General features: G+C 40.8%; 1 protein-coding gene across 1 annotated transcript in view; it reads right to left on the reverse strand.

Moving 5' to 3' along the window:
- The window catches only part of DSG2 (desmoglein 2), a 29,189-nt gene that overhangs the window by 8,461 nt on the left and 4,001 nt on the right, over window positions 1-16,727 (reverse strand). Inside the window, exons 3-12 of the mRNA XM_018555305.1 lie at window positions 15,120-15,248; window positions 14,216-14,377; window positions 13,663-13,807; window positions 11,502-11,665; window positions 9,774-9,911; window positions 8,081-8,266; window positions 6,306-6,652; window positions 3,973-4,115; window positions 1,094-1,321; window positions 36-266 (exon numbers count right to left, since the gene is read on the reverse strand). Of these exons, the coding sequence (XP_018410807.1) occupies window positions 36-266; window positions 1,094-1,321; window positions 3,973-4,115; window positions 6,306-6,652; window positions 8,081-8,266; window positions 9,774-9,911; window positions 11,502-11,665; window positions 13,663-13,807; window positions 14,216-14,377; window positions 15,120-15,248 (1,873 nt within the window). The remainder of the gene's footprint in view (window positions 1-35; window positions 267-1,093; window positions 1,322-3,972; window positions 4,116-6,305; window positions 6,653-8,080; window positions 8,267-9,773; window positions 9,912-11,501; window positions 11,666-13,662; window positions 13,808-14,215; window positions 14,378-15,119; window positions 15,249-16,727) is intronic.

Consider the following 16,727-nt stretch of genomic DNA (forward strand, 5'->3'; position numbering starts at 1 on the left):
TACTTTGAAAAGTTTTCAGGTTATTGAGTACTCACATAGTAGTAGCAAACATGCAAGAATGATGAGTGCAACGGCTCCACCTCCCAGACCTACAGACGTGTTGGATAGTCTCTCTGAGCAGGCCGGAACACCACTCTGACAGCTACACACTTGGAGTTTCAGGACCTGCTTTTCTGCACAGCTCAGGCCTTGATTGTCTGTTATAAGAAGAGTAACTTGATGTGATCCTACCCAAATGGTTTTTGGTATCAGTTGTGCACTGCTACCTAGGATCAAGAAGAAAAGAAAGATCAGATTAAAAAAAAAAAAAAACACACATCAAAGAAGAAGTATAAATTTGTATCACATATTTCCCCTTTTTTCTGGCCATTCGCAGTAAAGAATCTTAAAAAAAAATAAGCATATGTAATATGGTGATCCACTTGCATAACAGATTTACAGAGGTCCCCATCATAAAATACAGATTAAAAAAAGGTACAGTGTCAGGTAAATGACAGAATCCTGACAGCATGCTGTGTTTGAATATACAGTCTCCTATATTGAGTGCCATGGCACTCTCTCCATATCTCAATCTCATCAGCCCCCCTGTTGAATTAGCCTCTGTATACCAAAAGTAGTCTTTCTGTATGGTACAGTGTCTTAAGCACTTGGCAATCTCAGTGAACTCTGCTTCCTGTAAAGAGAATACCAGGAGGTATGGCATTCAGAGAGACTACATCATCAGTTTCTGACACCGTTATTAAAGCAGTCCTTGGAGTCTGTCTGAAACTTACGCTGTCTTTCCGTAAATTGTCAGTCTCATGTAAAACAAAGTTTAAGCATCACAAAAAGTGTATTTTGTGTAGCGATGAGGGTTTATAGCAAATATTTATAGGCGAGAACAGGTCTTGAATGTGGAGCAGGTAGGGCAGAATGATTACAGGTCAGCTCACGTGTTAATCTGTAGAAGTACAGCCGACTAGGTCTCCGGAGTGATCAGTTCTTACCATTATCTAGTATTGTACACAGCAGTACCATCTGTGTGTACATGTTATATGATGGTAGCATCACATATGGCATTAGAGAAAAAAAAAAAAATATATATCTTTCTTACTTTCGGTTTTTCCAATTGACCATTGCTGTGAATTGCCAGCTGGTTCATCCAGCACTGTAAATTTTAGTGGAGTGCTATTAGGATAGGAATCCTTATCCAATGCGGTCAGGTTGATGAATGGTGCGCTCTCACAAACTGTTTGTGCTGCATTCACTAAAACTGGACAATTGTCATTGGCATCTTCCACATCAATAGAGATGGTGCCTGTGGCAGTCTTTCCTGGGAGATCTTAAAAATAAAATAACAATAGGCATGTTAGAAATATATAGTATATACTCTGATGCAAGAATGTTTTATTCTCATAAAATTATTATACAGGATTTATATAGCGGCAACAGTTTGCACAGCTCTTTACAAAATGGAGGGATACAATACAGTTACAATACAATTTCAATGCAGGAGGGTTAGGAGGGCTCTGCTCATGAGAGCTTACAATATATGGGCAATATTAAAAATCAAGTTAGCTAAACCAAGAAATAAAAATTGAATATATTGCAGTTTATCAGCCCTTACATGAGGTGCCTGCATTAGTTTATATTTTTTGCTGGCTCCCCCCCCCCCTTTTTTTTAAATCTGGAAATCTAGCAAATAAAACATTTCCTGTCTATGGATGGCTATTCTCACCCCTCCACTGTCTTTATTGGGGGAACCGTGGTGGTCACCCAGGCTGGACTAGAAACGTATCAGCTTTTGTCCATCTTCATTAAATGGTTTACAGAAGTTAGAGGACATTGTTTGTTTTTGCCTTAAGTTCAGCTAACAGGAAGTGAAAAGGGCATGGCATTTCTGGCAAGATAAACAGGAAGATAAACAGCAAGATTTGTTTTTGTACTTGCCAAAAACAAATGCCCTCCCCACATTTAGGGACTGGTGAGCTGCAATAGAATAAAGTTCTGTTCTTGGGTTGAACTATCCTTTTCACTTTTATTCTGCAACTCTACCAATAAAATTAAACCTGACATGGAAGACACAACAGTCAATAACTCCTAAGAAACGTGTCCCCCCTTAATAGTGCCGAGAGCCAAATGCTGGTCCAGATCCAGCTGTAGGAAGGAGAGGATTCGTTGCACAGAGAATATCCTAGGGTGAAAGCCCCGACAATACCTGCCACAAGGTCTGTCATGGGACATGGAAGACATTCTTCACTAGGTGTGAGACTTACTGGCTTTTCGCATCATAGGGATCACAGGTTTAGAGCTGTCCCTCAGAACTTGGGCTTTAAGAGCCATGCTGTTAAAGCCAGCGACTATGAAGCAAATAGGTAAATAGGTCCTTGGCATAGAAGAGCCGACAGAACCCAAGGAGCATCCACCAGGAGTTTTACCAGGTCAGCATACCACATTTGCCTTGGCCGGTACAGAGCAGTAAGGATCAACAGAATGCCTTCCATCTCAATACTGTTTTAGGGGAGGAAAAAGCATATATCAAGGTGTACAGATCCCATTAGACACCAAAGCATCCACCTCTGCTAGAGGATCCCTGTACCTGGAGACAAACCTGTGCAGTCTGTGTTGAAACTGTGACAGCTGGTGGTCCTGGAACACCTCCGGGTGTATGGACCAATCCCACGGGTGTAGGCGCTGCCAGCTGAGGAAGTCTGTCTGCCAATTGTAGGTTTGTACACGGTCAACAAAACTGGAACATGAAGTTCTGCCCAGAACAGTATCTGCTCTACCCCCCTTGTTGCAGAAAAATGTCTGTTACTCCCCATTAGTTGGGAACACTGCCACGGTGGTGTTGTCTGACTGATTCTGGATTGGATGACCCTCTGACAACCAAGTTCCCTGCACTGACAGTGTGTCAGGGACTCTTCCCCAGCCCAAATAGCTGACATCCATTGTGAGGATTTTCCAAAAGATGGGAAGGAAAGACTTCCCAACTCCAAAGCTAAATTCCTGTGCCACCAAGCCAGGGACAACCTGGTCCAAGGCAACAAACAAATCAATCCAGGGAATTCACTGACTTGTCCCATGCCAACAGAATGTCGAGATGCAGACGTCTGAGGTGAAACTGGGCAAATGGGACTACCATCAAAAAGGAGGCTACCAACAGCCCCAAGAATCTCATGCAAAAGCAGACTCCTGGACTGGAAGCTTGAATCTGGGACCTGAGAGTCTGAAGTTTCTCCGGTGTAAGAATACTCTAGCCTGAGTTGTGTCTGGGACTAAATCAAGATACCCCAAACAATGAATCAGTTTTAGCAACGGTTTCTAAGGTTCCGGATTTACTCAAACCTCTGTAACGCCTGGACCATCAAAGCCACATCATCCAACAGAGCCTGTACTGACTATTTCCTCAACAGGAAGGTCGACTAAGCATCCCACAATGTGATCATGCAAGAGGACTAGTACAGGGGCCAACACCTTGGTAAAAGCCTGAGTGAAAATATGGGGAGAGAAGAAGATCTGACATGGGGCAGACACCCCCTTTGGGTTCGAAACCGTGAGGTTGGAGCTGAGGCAATGACACCTTGATCCAGAAGATCCGAGAGTGCTTAATGGAGATCTGCTATTTTGTTTGGTGACACAGGAAGGTTGGAGGTGAGAAAACAGAGGGGGCAGAGAGAAAAACTCATTTGTAGCCCTGGCATACCACTTTCTGCACCCAAGCTTCTACAAAAGGTTAACAAACGTCCTCCCACACTGGAAAGTGCAGAGTGCAGAGAAAGGCTTCTCGGAGGACTTTGCAGACTGATTAGAATGAACCGATTACAGATGCTATGCAGATACTCTTGCAAGCCATGCATTTTTTCACTTCAGACAGGTGCAGATAATGTAAAATATCCAATAATCTTTTCTCAGTCTACTGTTTTGTTTATTTAATATTGTTTATTATTTAGACAGTAATTAAACTGGAAATGTAAAAAAAAAATGCATTACCTTCACTTATTGCCAATATCTTTGCAACATAAGAGCCATTAACTACGTAGAGAGACTCGCGATCAGGTTCTTTTGTAAGTCTGATTTCAGCTGTAACTGGGTCAATGGTAAACCAGTTATCGGGATCATATTCTTTTGCATACCTGTTTAGAAACAATATATGGAACATAGTTTATACATCTTCATGTGCACACTCTATTTGTACTCATTAGTGAAAATTAAAAGGAGAACTATGGAGGTGAGTTCTAGCCGACCTGTGACAATGAGACTGTCACAGGTCGGCTCAGTAGATCGGGGAGGTGAGCGGACACATACCGGGTTCGCTCACCTCTCGATCATGTCACGGCTCTCTGCCGTGACGGGGAGGGGCTGGATTCCCCTCTCGGATCTGCCAGCGCTGACTGGCGGAACGGACGGGGGAGGGGGCAGGTACAGCTGGCTCTGCCTCTAGATAGGCAGAGCCAGCTGTCACTCACGTAGCTGGGCGGATCCCGTCATCTACGTCGGGATCCGCTCCGGCGTCTCAGTATACCGCAAGCTGTTGCTCGCGGTATACTGAGCTTAGGGTAACGGTAGGACGCTAGTTTGTGTCCTCCCGTTACCCTAAGGAGAACTATGGGGGAAAACACTGACCCCATAGTTCTCCTTTAAATGTACACTTGAAGAAAACTATCCACATCCAGGCACCATAAAAATGGCAACCCTGTCCTCCCAGCTCAATCTCTCCAACCTTAAATGAAATGAATGCATCCATAAGTGGTGCATAGCCATGCATGCCCACGGTCATGCAAAGGTCACTAGACATCTGACTGGATGATGTTGTAATTACTGAGAGAACACCAAGCTCCAGGGAAGGAGCACTAAGGAGTCTGCTGCGGCAAAAGTCTGTTAGTCTTTACTGGTGACAGAAATGTTCAATAATCTAGGAGGAGTGTATGTCTAGCCACATTTTCTTTTTAAAGTAGTATTTGATACAGGGAAGGATCAAGACATCTTTTCTTTTGTGTTTTTATTGCTACCTTTTGCTCTATCAGAGAGATTTACCCCCTCAATTTATGACCTAGTGGTAGTGGTTTTACCAGACAGGAAGTGAGGAAAAATCTGAAGCAGGGGCAAATGTCACAATAAAAAAAAGTTGATGGGAGTTCTATCCTTTCTAAAAGAACTAAAAAGAACAAGTTTTTGTTTGCGTCTGTTGCTGTTGAAAATTTGCTCTCATTTCCATTCTGGTGAAACCAGGTACAGAAATCTCTTCAACAAAGCCCCACATAGCAATAAAACCTGTCAGGGTTCGAACCTTTTCCAATTCTTCTATAAAAAAAAATAAAAAATTAAATAAAAAAACTGGACATACACTCATATTTGGGTTCTTGAGAATTCAAAGTGAAGTTTTTAAATGCTCTTATTGCCAGGAATTTGATTCATGTAAAATATACAACAAAATACATCATGTCACTTGGTGAGCAGTGGTGCAATGTCTTGCATATGGGCAGTAGTAATGCCATAGTTGTAAAAACTACTTGAATTTTACAAGAACAGAAACACTATTAGCCTCACAAGAACAGCTGCAGAAATGTGGTGCCTTTCATTTGAAAAGAAAGCTGTGGTATAAGGTGCGTCTTTTTTTTTCTTCAAATGTTTGCTTTAAAGTGTAACTGAATTCAAAAAGTTTCAATTTTCTATGTTACAGGGAACTTCTAGAACTCTACCCAAGCAATGTCCTGAAAAATGTACCCTTTGTTTGCAGTTCCTCCAGAAAATAATAGTGCAGTCCAGGGCACTTCCTGGTATGTGATTATGTCTATGCACTTTTAGGTCTACATCCTCATAGCTGTATATCTGTAGTGTGAGATCTAACTTACAGATGCCTCCGACTGCTAGGCTCACCACGTTTGGAGAGAGCTTTCGTGAGGTCATTACTGTGCAGTTCACTGTTCTCCTTGCTGGAAGCTTTGACATAAGGAAGCAAAGCCCTACCTCTACCAAGATGACTGCCTCCACACAGAAACACATTGCAGAAAAAAGGTATGGTAAGTAAATGGAGAAAAGATGAGCTATAGGGAGAGCAGGCAAAACTGGTAACTACTCCTTTGACCTTTCTCGTTTTTAAAACACAGAGTTTAGTTTTCATTCTGGAGTAGAGGTTAGTAAAATTTGCTTTAATTGATAAAACTGTAATCTCATCCAGAGTTACTTATTCATTGTCATTTTTAAACTGTACCTGCAAGCACACCAAAAGAAGCACCAGGGATCTATAACATTTTCGGAACCGAAGTCCTAATGAAAGTGAACGGACTTGTTTATTATATCAAGAGCTGAAAAAGAGGACTTACTTAACGTGTTCTGCAATTTTTCCAGTGTCAGAATCAAATGCTTGATAGGAACCAATTACGGAGTTTATTATTTTCTTTCCTTCAGACACAACAAGCGTCTTCTTCCTTGGCTTGAATACAGGTCCCTCCCGTACGTTCTTCACTCTTACTTTAATAGGAACAGCTTTTCCTCCTCCTGCTCCTGCTCCCCCTCCACCACCTCCACCTCCACCTCCACCTCCTCCTGTTATTATTCCACCAGATGAGCTGCCTCCGCTAATTAGGTGTTGGATGGAGCTGTGATATTCCGCACGGTTTGAGACAATCACACTCAGCTGTGCATTCTGCATAACTTCATAATCCGCCTCCTGAAAATAGAGGTGTAATATTATAAGAAAAATGTACAGACTAGGACACTAGAAGTTATATGGATGCTGGCTTTGTTTACAAGACAAAAAATGGAGTCAAAACATGAAACCCATTACAACATTAGTGGGAACCTGTGCTGGGTATGAATGAGCTAAGGAGGCAGTTAAGGAATAAAAAGGTTCATATGATTTGCACTAGACCTGCTTCAAGTGCTTTTGCACTCGAGTTTTATAGAGGAGAGAAGAACGTACAAAAAATCAAAGCAAAAAAAAAAAAAAGAAAAAAAACCTTGCTAAAACCGGATCATAGTCCATTTAAAGGGGAAGCGCTTTAAGAATTCTGGTCTGGAAATTTTGTTCCACCAAAATGTGTTCACTGACAAATCAATTTTTGCCAACGTTTAGTTATATGTATGCAGCAAAACTTAACTCAGTAGGCTTTTCTAACAAAAAAATAAAAACCCAAAAAACTGATAGAGAAGTCTACCTTCGACACATAGGGGCGGATGTATAAACATTTCACCCAGTCTATAGCTTCTCGACACTAGATGGAGCAGAGGAGTTTAGGAATTTTCTATGCACCTCTGCTCCATCTAGTAACGCGAATGCCATTCACGATACGCTGGGTGAAACAATTATACATCAGCCCCATTGGTGATCGATCAGCCACCTTCTTAAAGTGGACCTTTACCCCCTTTAATCTAAAAATCACACCAGCATGAATCTCTGCATGCGGATTTAAAATCATCACATTCGTTAAACTTGTTTTTCATTTACTTACAAAGAGTTAATCTACTTCCTGGTCCAGTTCTGGCACAAAATGATTAAAGTGCCGCATCCTGGGAAGTTTACATCAGCACAGCACTGCTAGGAAATGTCATCTGTAATCTCATGAGATCTCAGGAAAAGTCATTTTCCTCTCCTTAGATGATGTGCATGGTCACATGTCTAGCCACAAGTGCCAGAGTTCCAGGAAGTAAATGGAGATAGTAATCTGTCCTTAGTAAACATGGCCACTGTCAAGTAAGTAAGGTAGGCAAAGAATACAAAGCCTCCAATTATCTATATGTATGTATGTGTTTGTAGATTTCCATTACTAAACATTTCTAAAAGATGTGTTGGTTGTTATTTTAAAGATCTGGGTAAAGTTCCTCTTTAAGCGCCATCTCTGAGACTTCAATTGCCAGATTTCCCCCACAGTACTGTGTGCCCTCTGATCCTCCTACAAAGTCTGTTTCGCCATCATTACGGAGAGTTGGTTTGGGAAGTGTGCCATTATTTGGCTTAGTAACCTGGAGATCTTTGGCCTGTACCCTGACCCTGGAAACCCCAAGCGTACGATTCAAATGGCCAATAAACAAGTGAAATTGAAATATTAGCTGTCTTTAACATCCAGTGATCTTTGCTTATTGTATTCAGTTTCCTTACCTTCACTAACATAAGCACACCTTCATTTGTTTGTTCATCGGTTATTATTTGAAAGTGGCCACCTTCATTGCCTGATATTATAGTAAAGTTAGCAAACCAGTTATCTGTAAACTCTTCATCGTTATCAAACGCTTTCATACGCAATATTTCAACACCCTCAACATTTTCTTCAACTTCTCCCGAGTACTGAAATACAAAAGTAAAACAAAAAAGGAAATTGGATTATAATCTTTCCAGTGAACAACCGAACATATTCAAAATGGTAGAATCCAACAATACACATAACCAGGGCTCAAAATTTCAAGTCCTGAGCTACTAGCCAGGCCTTAAAGGTTACTCGCCACCAGTTGCCCCATCTAACCCCTACCCTGCCCTGGCCTTAACTCTGCCCCTAAACACACCCTCTTAAATTATCTTATGAAATTACACTGTTAAAATGTTTTATTCAGAAAAAAGTTCCAAAAATAAATATTAACAACTTTTACAATATTGCCATAAAGCAAATGTAAACATAAAAGGAAAATGTATCCAAAAATGCAGAATAGCACCAGTTATAGAGGACTATAACTCCCAGCTACACTTTATCCATAAATGCAGAATGATGTCGGCTATAGAGGACTACAACTCTCAGGAACACTTTATCCAAAAATGCAGAATTGTACCAGTTATAGAGGACTACAACTCCCAGCTACACTTTATATAGAAATGCAGAATGATAGCGTCTATAGAGGACTACAACTCCCAGCTACACTTTATAAAGAAATGCAGAATGATAGCGGCTATAGAGGACTACAACTTCCAGCTACACTTTATATAGAAATGCAGAATGATAGCAGCTATAGAGGACTACAGCTCCCAGCAACACTTTATCCAAAAATGCAGAATGGCACCAGCTATAGAGGACTACAACTCCCAGCAACACTTTATACAGAAAAACCTAATCACAAAATAGAGAAAAACAGTAAAGAACTGCCCCCAACTTCCTATGACATCAGTATGATGTCACATTCCCGCCAGATAATTAAAATAATAAACATAAACAATCATGAAAGGGAACTTCTTTCAACTATCCAAAAGAATAGACTGGAGTACCTGCTTGCAGAGCTCAAATTACATACATGACCCTTTGGAGATCATTCTCCCCCTCCTGGGAAATAGCAGCGTGGAGATTAAAGCAAGAATCACAGCACCCGGCCGTTAGTTCAGGCCGACTTGTGCTGCCATGGGAACATGGACGCCTATAGCTAGATGGGCCACTACGTTACAGCTCATGGTCCCGTCCTTTCTGCACATGCGCAGTAGAAAGCGGGTATTTATGGTGACAGGAGACGCCGGCTTCTAATATACACTGACACGTCTCCTGTCACCTGTTTAAAACAAAGACACGATCGCCGGAGCTGATCGTGAGAGGACAGAGGAGGAGGAAACTGAAAGTGCAGGAGAGAAGAGAGAGCAGATGGAGCTTGATCTGCTACTGGACTCGTGCCTGGTTCGCCCTCACTTTATTTCCACTCGCCAAATGCGAGCAGGCGAGTGGAAATTTTGAGCCCTGCACATAACATTATTACACATTGATAAGACAATTTACATTAAGCCCATCACAATTACATTAGCAGTACTTCTGTAGTTCATTTAAAACGGATTTCGTGGATAACCCATAAACAAAATATTCAACCAGTCAAGTTTGTCTCACCTCTTCCCTTTCTAGGACAGGAATGTTGTCATTGACATCCGTCACTTTGATTTTCACCTTAGCTGTTCCAGAGAGACCTCCATTTGGATCTCCATCCCGATCTTTTACTTCAACCTCCAGAGAGTAGCTTGTCTGTTGCTAAAAGATAGAAAGAAGGTTAGTCTTGATCACAGAACATTCATGCACTGTCAGAAAGCTGCACCGAAGGGACTTTAATGGTTGGTGTTAAAAAAAAGCTTTAGACCTTAGAAGAAAAATGCAACTCCTTCTACAACGCCTATCACATTTCAATCAGCATGAATAGTACATGTGTTTGGATGATGGTCGTACTTTCAGTACCAAGTCACTGGCGCCAAATTAACATGCAGATTAGGAAAGTCAGAAGTCCCCATTTACAAGTCCTGGATCAATTATTCAAAATACTGAAGATCATTAACATGGTTGGGCAAATAGTATTTTCACAAGGAGAGGTCAGCAATGGAAGCCTTCATGTTTCCCTCGTGGTAAGTTTCCTTTAGAGGAAACCTGTATTGAGACAAATATGCAGGAAGCCAATGCGGACCTCTCTTTTTGAAACTGTTGACAGCCTGGCTGTCATGCTGATCCTCTGGCTTTCATACTTTCTAAATCAAGGACCTACAATGGTTTATGCAGAATAGGAGTTGCAGCTTTACTTGCTGCATGCTTGTTTTGGACTAGGGACTAAAGCCAGAGAACTAGGAAAATAGCATTTAAGAAGCAGACATTAATGAAGCTATGGTATGCTGGTCACGGAAGAGTCGTCACATACAGTCCCTAATATTAAGACATTTTCATCACACATAACTGTTGCAGCAATTGCCAACCCATTAACAGTTATGTATTTTGCAAAGAAATTTGGATTGTCTTTGGAAACTGAACTGTAGTTATGTCATCAGTATTGGAAATGGTTTAGGAACACCAGATAGCTGGATCTTCAGTTCTAGCCATATGAATGTATAGTTAGTATAGAAATCCTACACATTTTGGCTTATGTATATAGTTAGTAATACAAAAAAAAATAAGTTGTACAGAGCGGGCTTGGCTCTACTAACAAATCCACCGCAAACTTTAGATTTCAGCTATGGCTGGGCTGGGTCTTACATCACCTAGGCGGGGCTCCAATGATCAGAAGGGCCAACGTTTAACTCTTGATGTAAACCAACAAATCCAGCAGTGACGGGAGATCCATATGTCATTACCACAGGCAGGCAGACCAAGGACTTCATGTGAAAAGATTCTGCTACCTTAGGCCCCAAGAAACATAAATATAGGCGAAAAATCCTAGACCTAAACTGGTCTCAATACTCCTATGGTTCTATTGGCTAGGATAAAATATGCCAATAAAGCTGAACAACAACATTTAATCCAGTTATTCATTAAGAATAAATTTATTTTGTGATGAAACTAAGCTTTTGTAGCCGGTTACTGCAAAAGTGGAGAAGCACTCTCAACCAATGAGCCCTCTACTAGTGCTGTAACTGAAAATTACCATAGCAGTGCACTGCTGCTCTCTCACTTTCCAATCACAAGTTGGGGTTTAGTGAGGTCTAGGACCTAGCTATATTCTTTGGACACAATGCATTGATCCCAAGACCAAATGAGCAGAATTACAAAACCTTTGGCAGGAAAAAACATTTACAAATCTGTATGTAAAGTGTATATTTAGCAGTTTGCTACAGAAATACTTTAAGCATCTATGCCCATTACCTCTCTGTCAAGCATTCCTGCTGTTGTGAGAATTTGGCCATCCTTTGTCAACATGAAAAGGAATTTGGCTCCTGGCTCTTGAGAAATGATTCTGTAGGCAAGCTTGGTATTTACGGTATTGGCCTTATCTGCATCTGTGGCATTTAGAACCATAACAAGCGTATCTGAGTAAAGAAAAAAAAAAAAAGATATTACTACAAAATAGTATATACTAGCATTGCTTTCCTATACATTTTATATCTTTTTATGGGCGCTTTTACATGTGGGAACAAAACCACTACAGATGGAATAACTGTCCATACTGCACAGCAATGTATATGTGTAGGATGCACATCAAAGCTCAATTCCAGGAAAATGTTACAGCAAACCGATCTGTTATGAAAACAATATTTCCATTACCTTCAATAACAAAACCTGAAATAAAATACATTTTTATATTTAGATTTTTTTGTAATCTGCCAATAACGCTGTCCTGTATTTCCCAGTATTGCCAGTACACAAAGGGGAACGTCCTTACAGGAGGGCGATCACAGCAATGACCTTGTCAATGTGTTCTTGACTCAACAGCGGCAAATCAGTAAGATGAGAGAGAGAAAACACTACTATATCCTTTTTAACTGTAACACAGAAAGTGGCATCACATTCTTGACTATGTACTGTGCTAGGTGTAAAAAAATAAGGCCGAGCAGAACAAAACCTATGAAGTAAACCTTTTGAAATTTGTGGGCCGCCATTGCTGACCCTACTCTTAAAGTGCTATTTGACTGGCTATTACGCTGACCCAGTGGCTCCAATACTTTGATTCACTTACCCAGAGCAAGTATGTCGATCAGCAAAGTCACAAGTCCTTAAAAAGTAGAGCTATGAGGAGAGTGAAAAGCCTCATAGTTCTAGCCGACCTGTGAGAATGAAACTGTCACACGTCGGCTCAATAGACCGGGAAGTGAGCGAACACATACCATCTCGTGGTATACTGAGCTTTGGGTGGCGGGAGGATGCTAGTTTGTGTCCTCCCGTTACCCTTAGGCCTGGTTCACACCTGGGCGTTTTACAGCGCGTTCCTACGCTCTGTAAAACGCTCAACATGTAAAAACCAATGATTGCCTATGGAAGTACAGGAGCTTCTTTGGGGCGTATTTGCCACGCGTATCCATTGGGCTACAGCTAGGTAGCCCTCGGAAACGCGCAACAAATTTGTTGCGCGTTTTTTAAACCGCGAATCACGTTAAAAATGCGCAGCACAAAACGCGCATATTCTATACGCCTAGGTGTGAACCCAGCCTTAGGAGAACCATGGGGAAAAGCCCTGACCCCATAGTTCTCCTTTAAATCTCCATTCTTGTTTTGTGTTAGGGACACAAAGCATTGAAAAAAAGACAGTCAGCATGACAGCCAGGCAACGGGTATTTACAGAAGAGGTAAGCAGTGAGGTATTGCTTCTCTCAGAAAAGATTTCCTTAATACTTGTTTTTTTAATGGGGTATTTAAGTTGCTGGAGATCAGGTTCAATATTTCCATCCGGATATTATTGTTGTCATATTATGAGCCAATCAGGTGCCATTATTAAATAAATATATTAAAAATGTGCAGACATGTGTATTGCTGCATTAAATGTAATCTGAAATTTGATAAATATGTAATGTATATAATTTGTAATTTTCAGTTTATATAAAAAAAAAAAAAATACTTAAAATCTACTGTAGGCTTATAAAAAAGATGCCATTTATTTATATTTTTTCCATGTTCAATAATATTACTAAAGGAACACAATGTGTAAAAGTTCTCTATTTTTGTATGACAAGGCAAGCAGGAAAGACATGTTTGGTCCCCACCAAGAGGTCTGAGACTCTGGTATGGAGAGCTCCCCATCCCACCATGATAAGGCTGGAAAAGGACATGTTCAACAAGCTATGCTGCCATCAGCCTAAGGATATTCTCAGCGTAATTTTGTGCAGAATCCCCTGGAAAGATGTAGGAAAAGTTGTAATTATGCCCTCTACCATATAGAAATGTACAGATAAGACTCCCCCGGCATTCTCCCAGACAGCAGTAAAAACATGGAGTCAAGGAGGGATCAAAATCTACCCCACCACTCAAAAAGAAGTAATCCATTTTGGAGGGGGGCTTCTTTTATAGCTGTTATTTAAAAGAATACACTTACTTGGAGCAGACATCTCTTCAACCGAACAAACAAACACTTCACTGGTAAATACTGGACTGTTATCATTAATATCCTCAACACTAACTCGAAGATCTATAGGAGGCTCCACATCTTTTCCAGTTTCATCCTTGGCATAACCTTTTAACTGGGAAAAAAAGAAAATGATTGTGTAATGAATCGTTGATTTCAAGCTGGAGATTCTGGCACATGCTTTATTCAAATGAAACCTCTCTTTATCTCCTACTACCCAACAAATATATTCAACATTTCAAAAAAGGACAGTATAAGGTCTCTTAGATTATATTTTACACATTTATAAAGTATAATCATACTGTATCGCACTTACGTATTAACACACTGCTTTAGGATATTGTTTAGGGCATGGTTATATTATAGACAAAAAATCTACCTGTACTGAAAAAGGCAGCTTACATACAAGTATTTAATTACCAAATATGTGATGAATGTGATTAAAGTTGACATCTTGCAGAGTGCAGGAATTCGAGGAGTTAAAGTCTATAAAAAGCTATCACAAAAACGGAGAAAAACTTACAAAGAACATGTCAATTTCTTCTCTGTCCACAATTCCAGTTACATTTATGTCTCCTGTCCTTTCGTCGATAATGAATAAGCCCATCGGTGGTTCGGTCACCCCTCTACCAACTATGATGTAGCGAATTCTCTTTCTTGGGTCAATTTTGATATCAGATTGGATCTAGTATGAAGTATATAAAAAAAGAAGAAGAATTAGTAAGACAACAGACATAGCAGAGAACAACACATATGGGACAACAAGGCATGCAAGAGATTTATGACCGAGTACTGTTAAAACTAGGGATGTCCCGATACCGATGCTAGCATCGGAATCGGGCCAACACAGTGCTTGAGTATCAGAAAAAAAAGCTGTATACAAAAAAGCCTATGAAGAAAATAGTTGGCAGAACTGTTTAGTTAAAACTTGAATACTTAAAAACACAAACGTTTCTCAAACCTGTACTAAAGTCCCAGTAATCTTGACCATACATGGCTCGAATTGTGGTCAGTTCCTGCTGAATCGGGCAAAATTCCAGCCATGGGTGACTCTGTCAGCTTCACCGGCTTGGAAAACTTCAAATGAAAAAAACCTCACTAAACCAGGTGAAAAAATGTTGGCCATCCAATCAGAAGCAAGAACTGTTCAGGTAGTCGCACTGTTTAGCATGGATGGGGTAATCCATTACATTTCTCACCGAGAATTCTATGTGTATATGGCTAGCTTTACAGTGCAGGATCTGCAGTGCTTCCCCACATAAGTCATTCTCCAACATATGTGGAGTGCAGCTTCATTGCCTGTGGGGATGTACGAAAAGTGTGAACGAAAAAGGAAGACTTGGGGGCAGGTTAGGGAAACACTGTGTTCAATCATGCAAGCTGGATATGGAATATTGATTTGCATTGTACAGCGTAAGCATGCTTACCCTTGCAATGGGATTTTTGTAAGAATTGTCCTGTTCTTCTATAATTGAAACTGGTGGAATAATCCATTCTCGTTTATATCTTGACAAAGTTTTAGTTCCATCATGCGGTTTATTGCTTCTCTTCACCACCTTAAAAAAAAAAACAAAAAAACAAAAAAACATAAAAGTTGACTGTTAAGCAACACTTTACACGCCCTCTTACCCCCTTGAGAAGCTTTGCACATCTTCTGGTAGGATTGCACACACAGTATCGGAAACCTACTCCTTATTGTCGGAATCCTCCACACTACCATCCACCCTCTCTACTAAGGCCTGGGAAGAAGAAGATTTATCTACCACCCTCACCCCACAAAACTGGGAGAGCATGGACGTACTTTTGCTGAAAGGCTCTTTGAATGTACAGATTCAGGAAACCAATTACAAATTGAGGTCAAGGTGGTACAAAACCCTTGCGATACTTCACCGCATCTTTTTGAACACGCCTAACACCTGCTGGCGATGCTCACAAGAAATAGGCACGCTCCTCCACATCTGGTGTACGTGCCCCCTCATATCCTCCTTTTGGTCAGAAATACATTCACTCATAAGGGTCATAACTGGTGTCACATTGGAATTCACTGCAGTCTCCCTCTCACTATACCACTTTGATGTCTCCTACCACATCAGCAAGAAATCTCCGACAATACACCTGCTAAATGCAGCCAAAACCATGATCCCCAGACACTGGAAGGCGACACATCCACCGACAGTCAGAGAGTGGCTAAATCAAGTAGACACCGTGGCAAAAATGGAAGAATGAATCGCCTAATGACAGAGACACCATGCCTCAGTACCTGAAAACTTGGACAGCCTGGCATCTAAGGGCACGGACTCATAGGATACCCTTACTAGTAATAACTGGCTCTCTCACCCCTGAGGCCCCGCCCCCTCTCTGCCCACTTCCGTTGCCCCCTTCTTATCACAATAAAAATTTACTTGTGAAAAGAAAAAGTTGACTGCAGTGAAACTTCTTGAACGCAAACATAGTCCATAAAAAGGGTAACTCTGCCCTAGGCTGAAAACCTAGGTGTTGATACAATAAATAAGATAATGATAAAAGAATAAATCCATCATCATTAAACTATAGTAACATTTAGGGCTATAGAAAACCATTTGTGCAGCAGACATAAAGGAAATCGGTCATGACAGAAATATAAATGCTGCCACTGTCTCGGCCATGTGGTTTTATTCCCTGTGTAAATATCTAAAAGCCTGAACTAACAGAAGACTTGAAGACCAATCATGAGAGTATTGGCATTGATCTAATAAAGGAGTAGCATGTTCACCATGAAAAGTCATTTTTCCCCTTTCTTAGTGAACGAGGTGAAGCAAAAGGGAAAATTCACTTTGCAAATAATGCTCAATCATGTGCAACATTGTGAAAGCAACCATGTGCCACTAAAAGAGAGCTCTGTCTCAGGCTGGAATTTCAGGCTCTCAATATTGTAAAAATAAAAAAGTTTTCTTTATAGAAAAATACAAAACCTCTATTACAATTCAGTACTGACAAAAGTCCTACTTCTTTTAATTTGATCAGCCGCTTTGTACAACACTCCCTCCCTCCTGCAC

This window comes from Nanorana parkeri, unplaced genomic scaffold (assembly GCF_000935625.1).
Source record: "Nanorana parkeri isolate BGI_ZX_2015 unplaced genomic scaffold, ASM93562v1 scaffold191, whole genome shotgun sequence".
NCBI lineage: Eukaryota > Metazoa > Chordata > Amphibia > Anura > Dicroglossidae > Nanorana > Nanorana parkeri.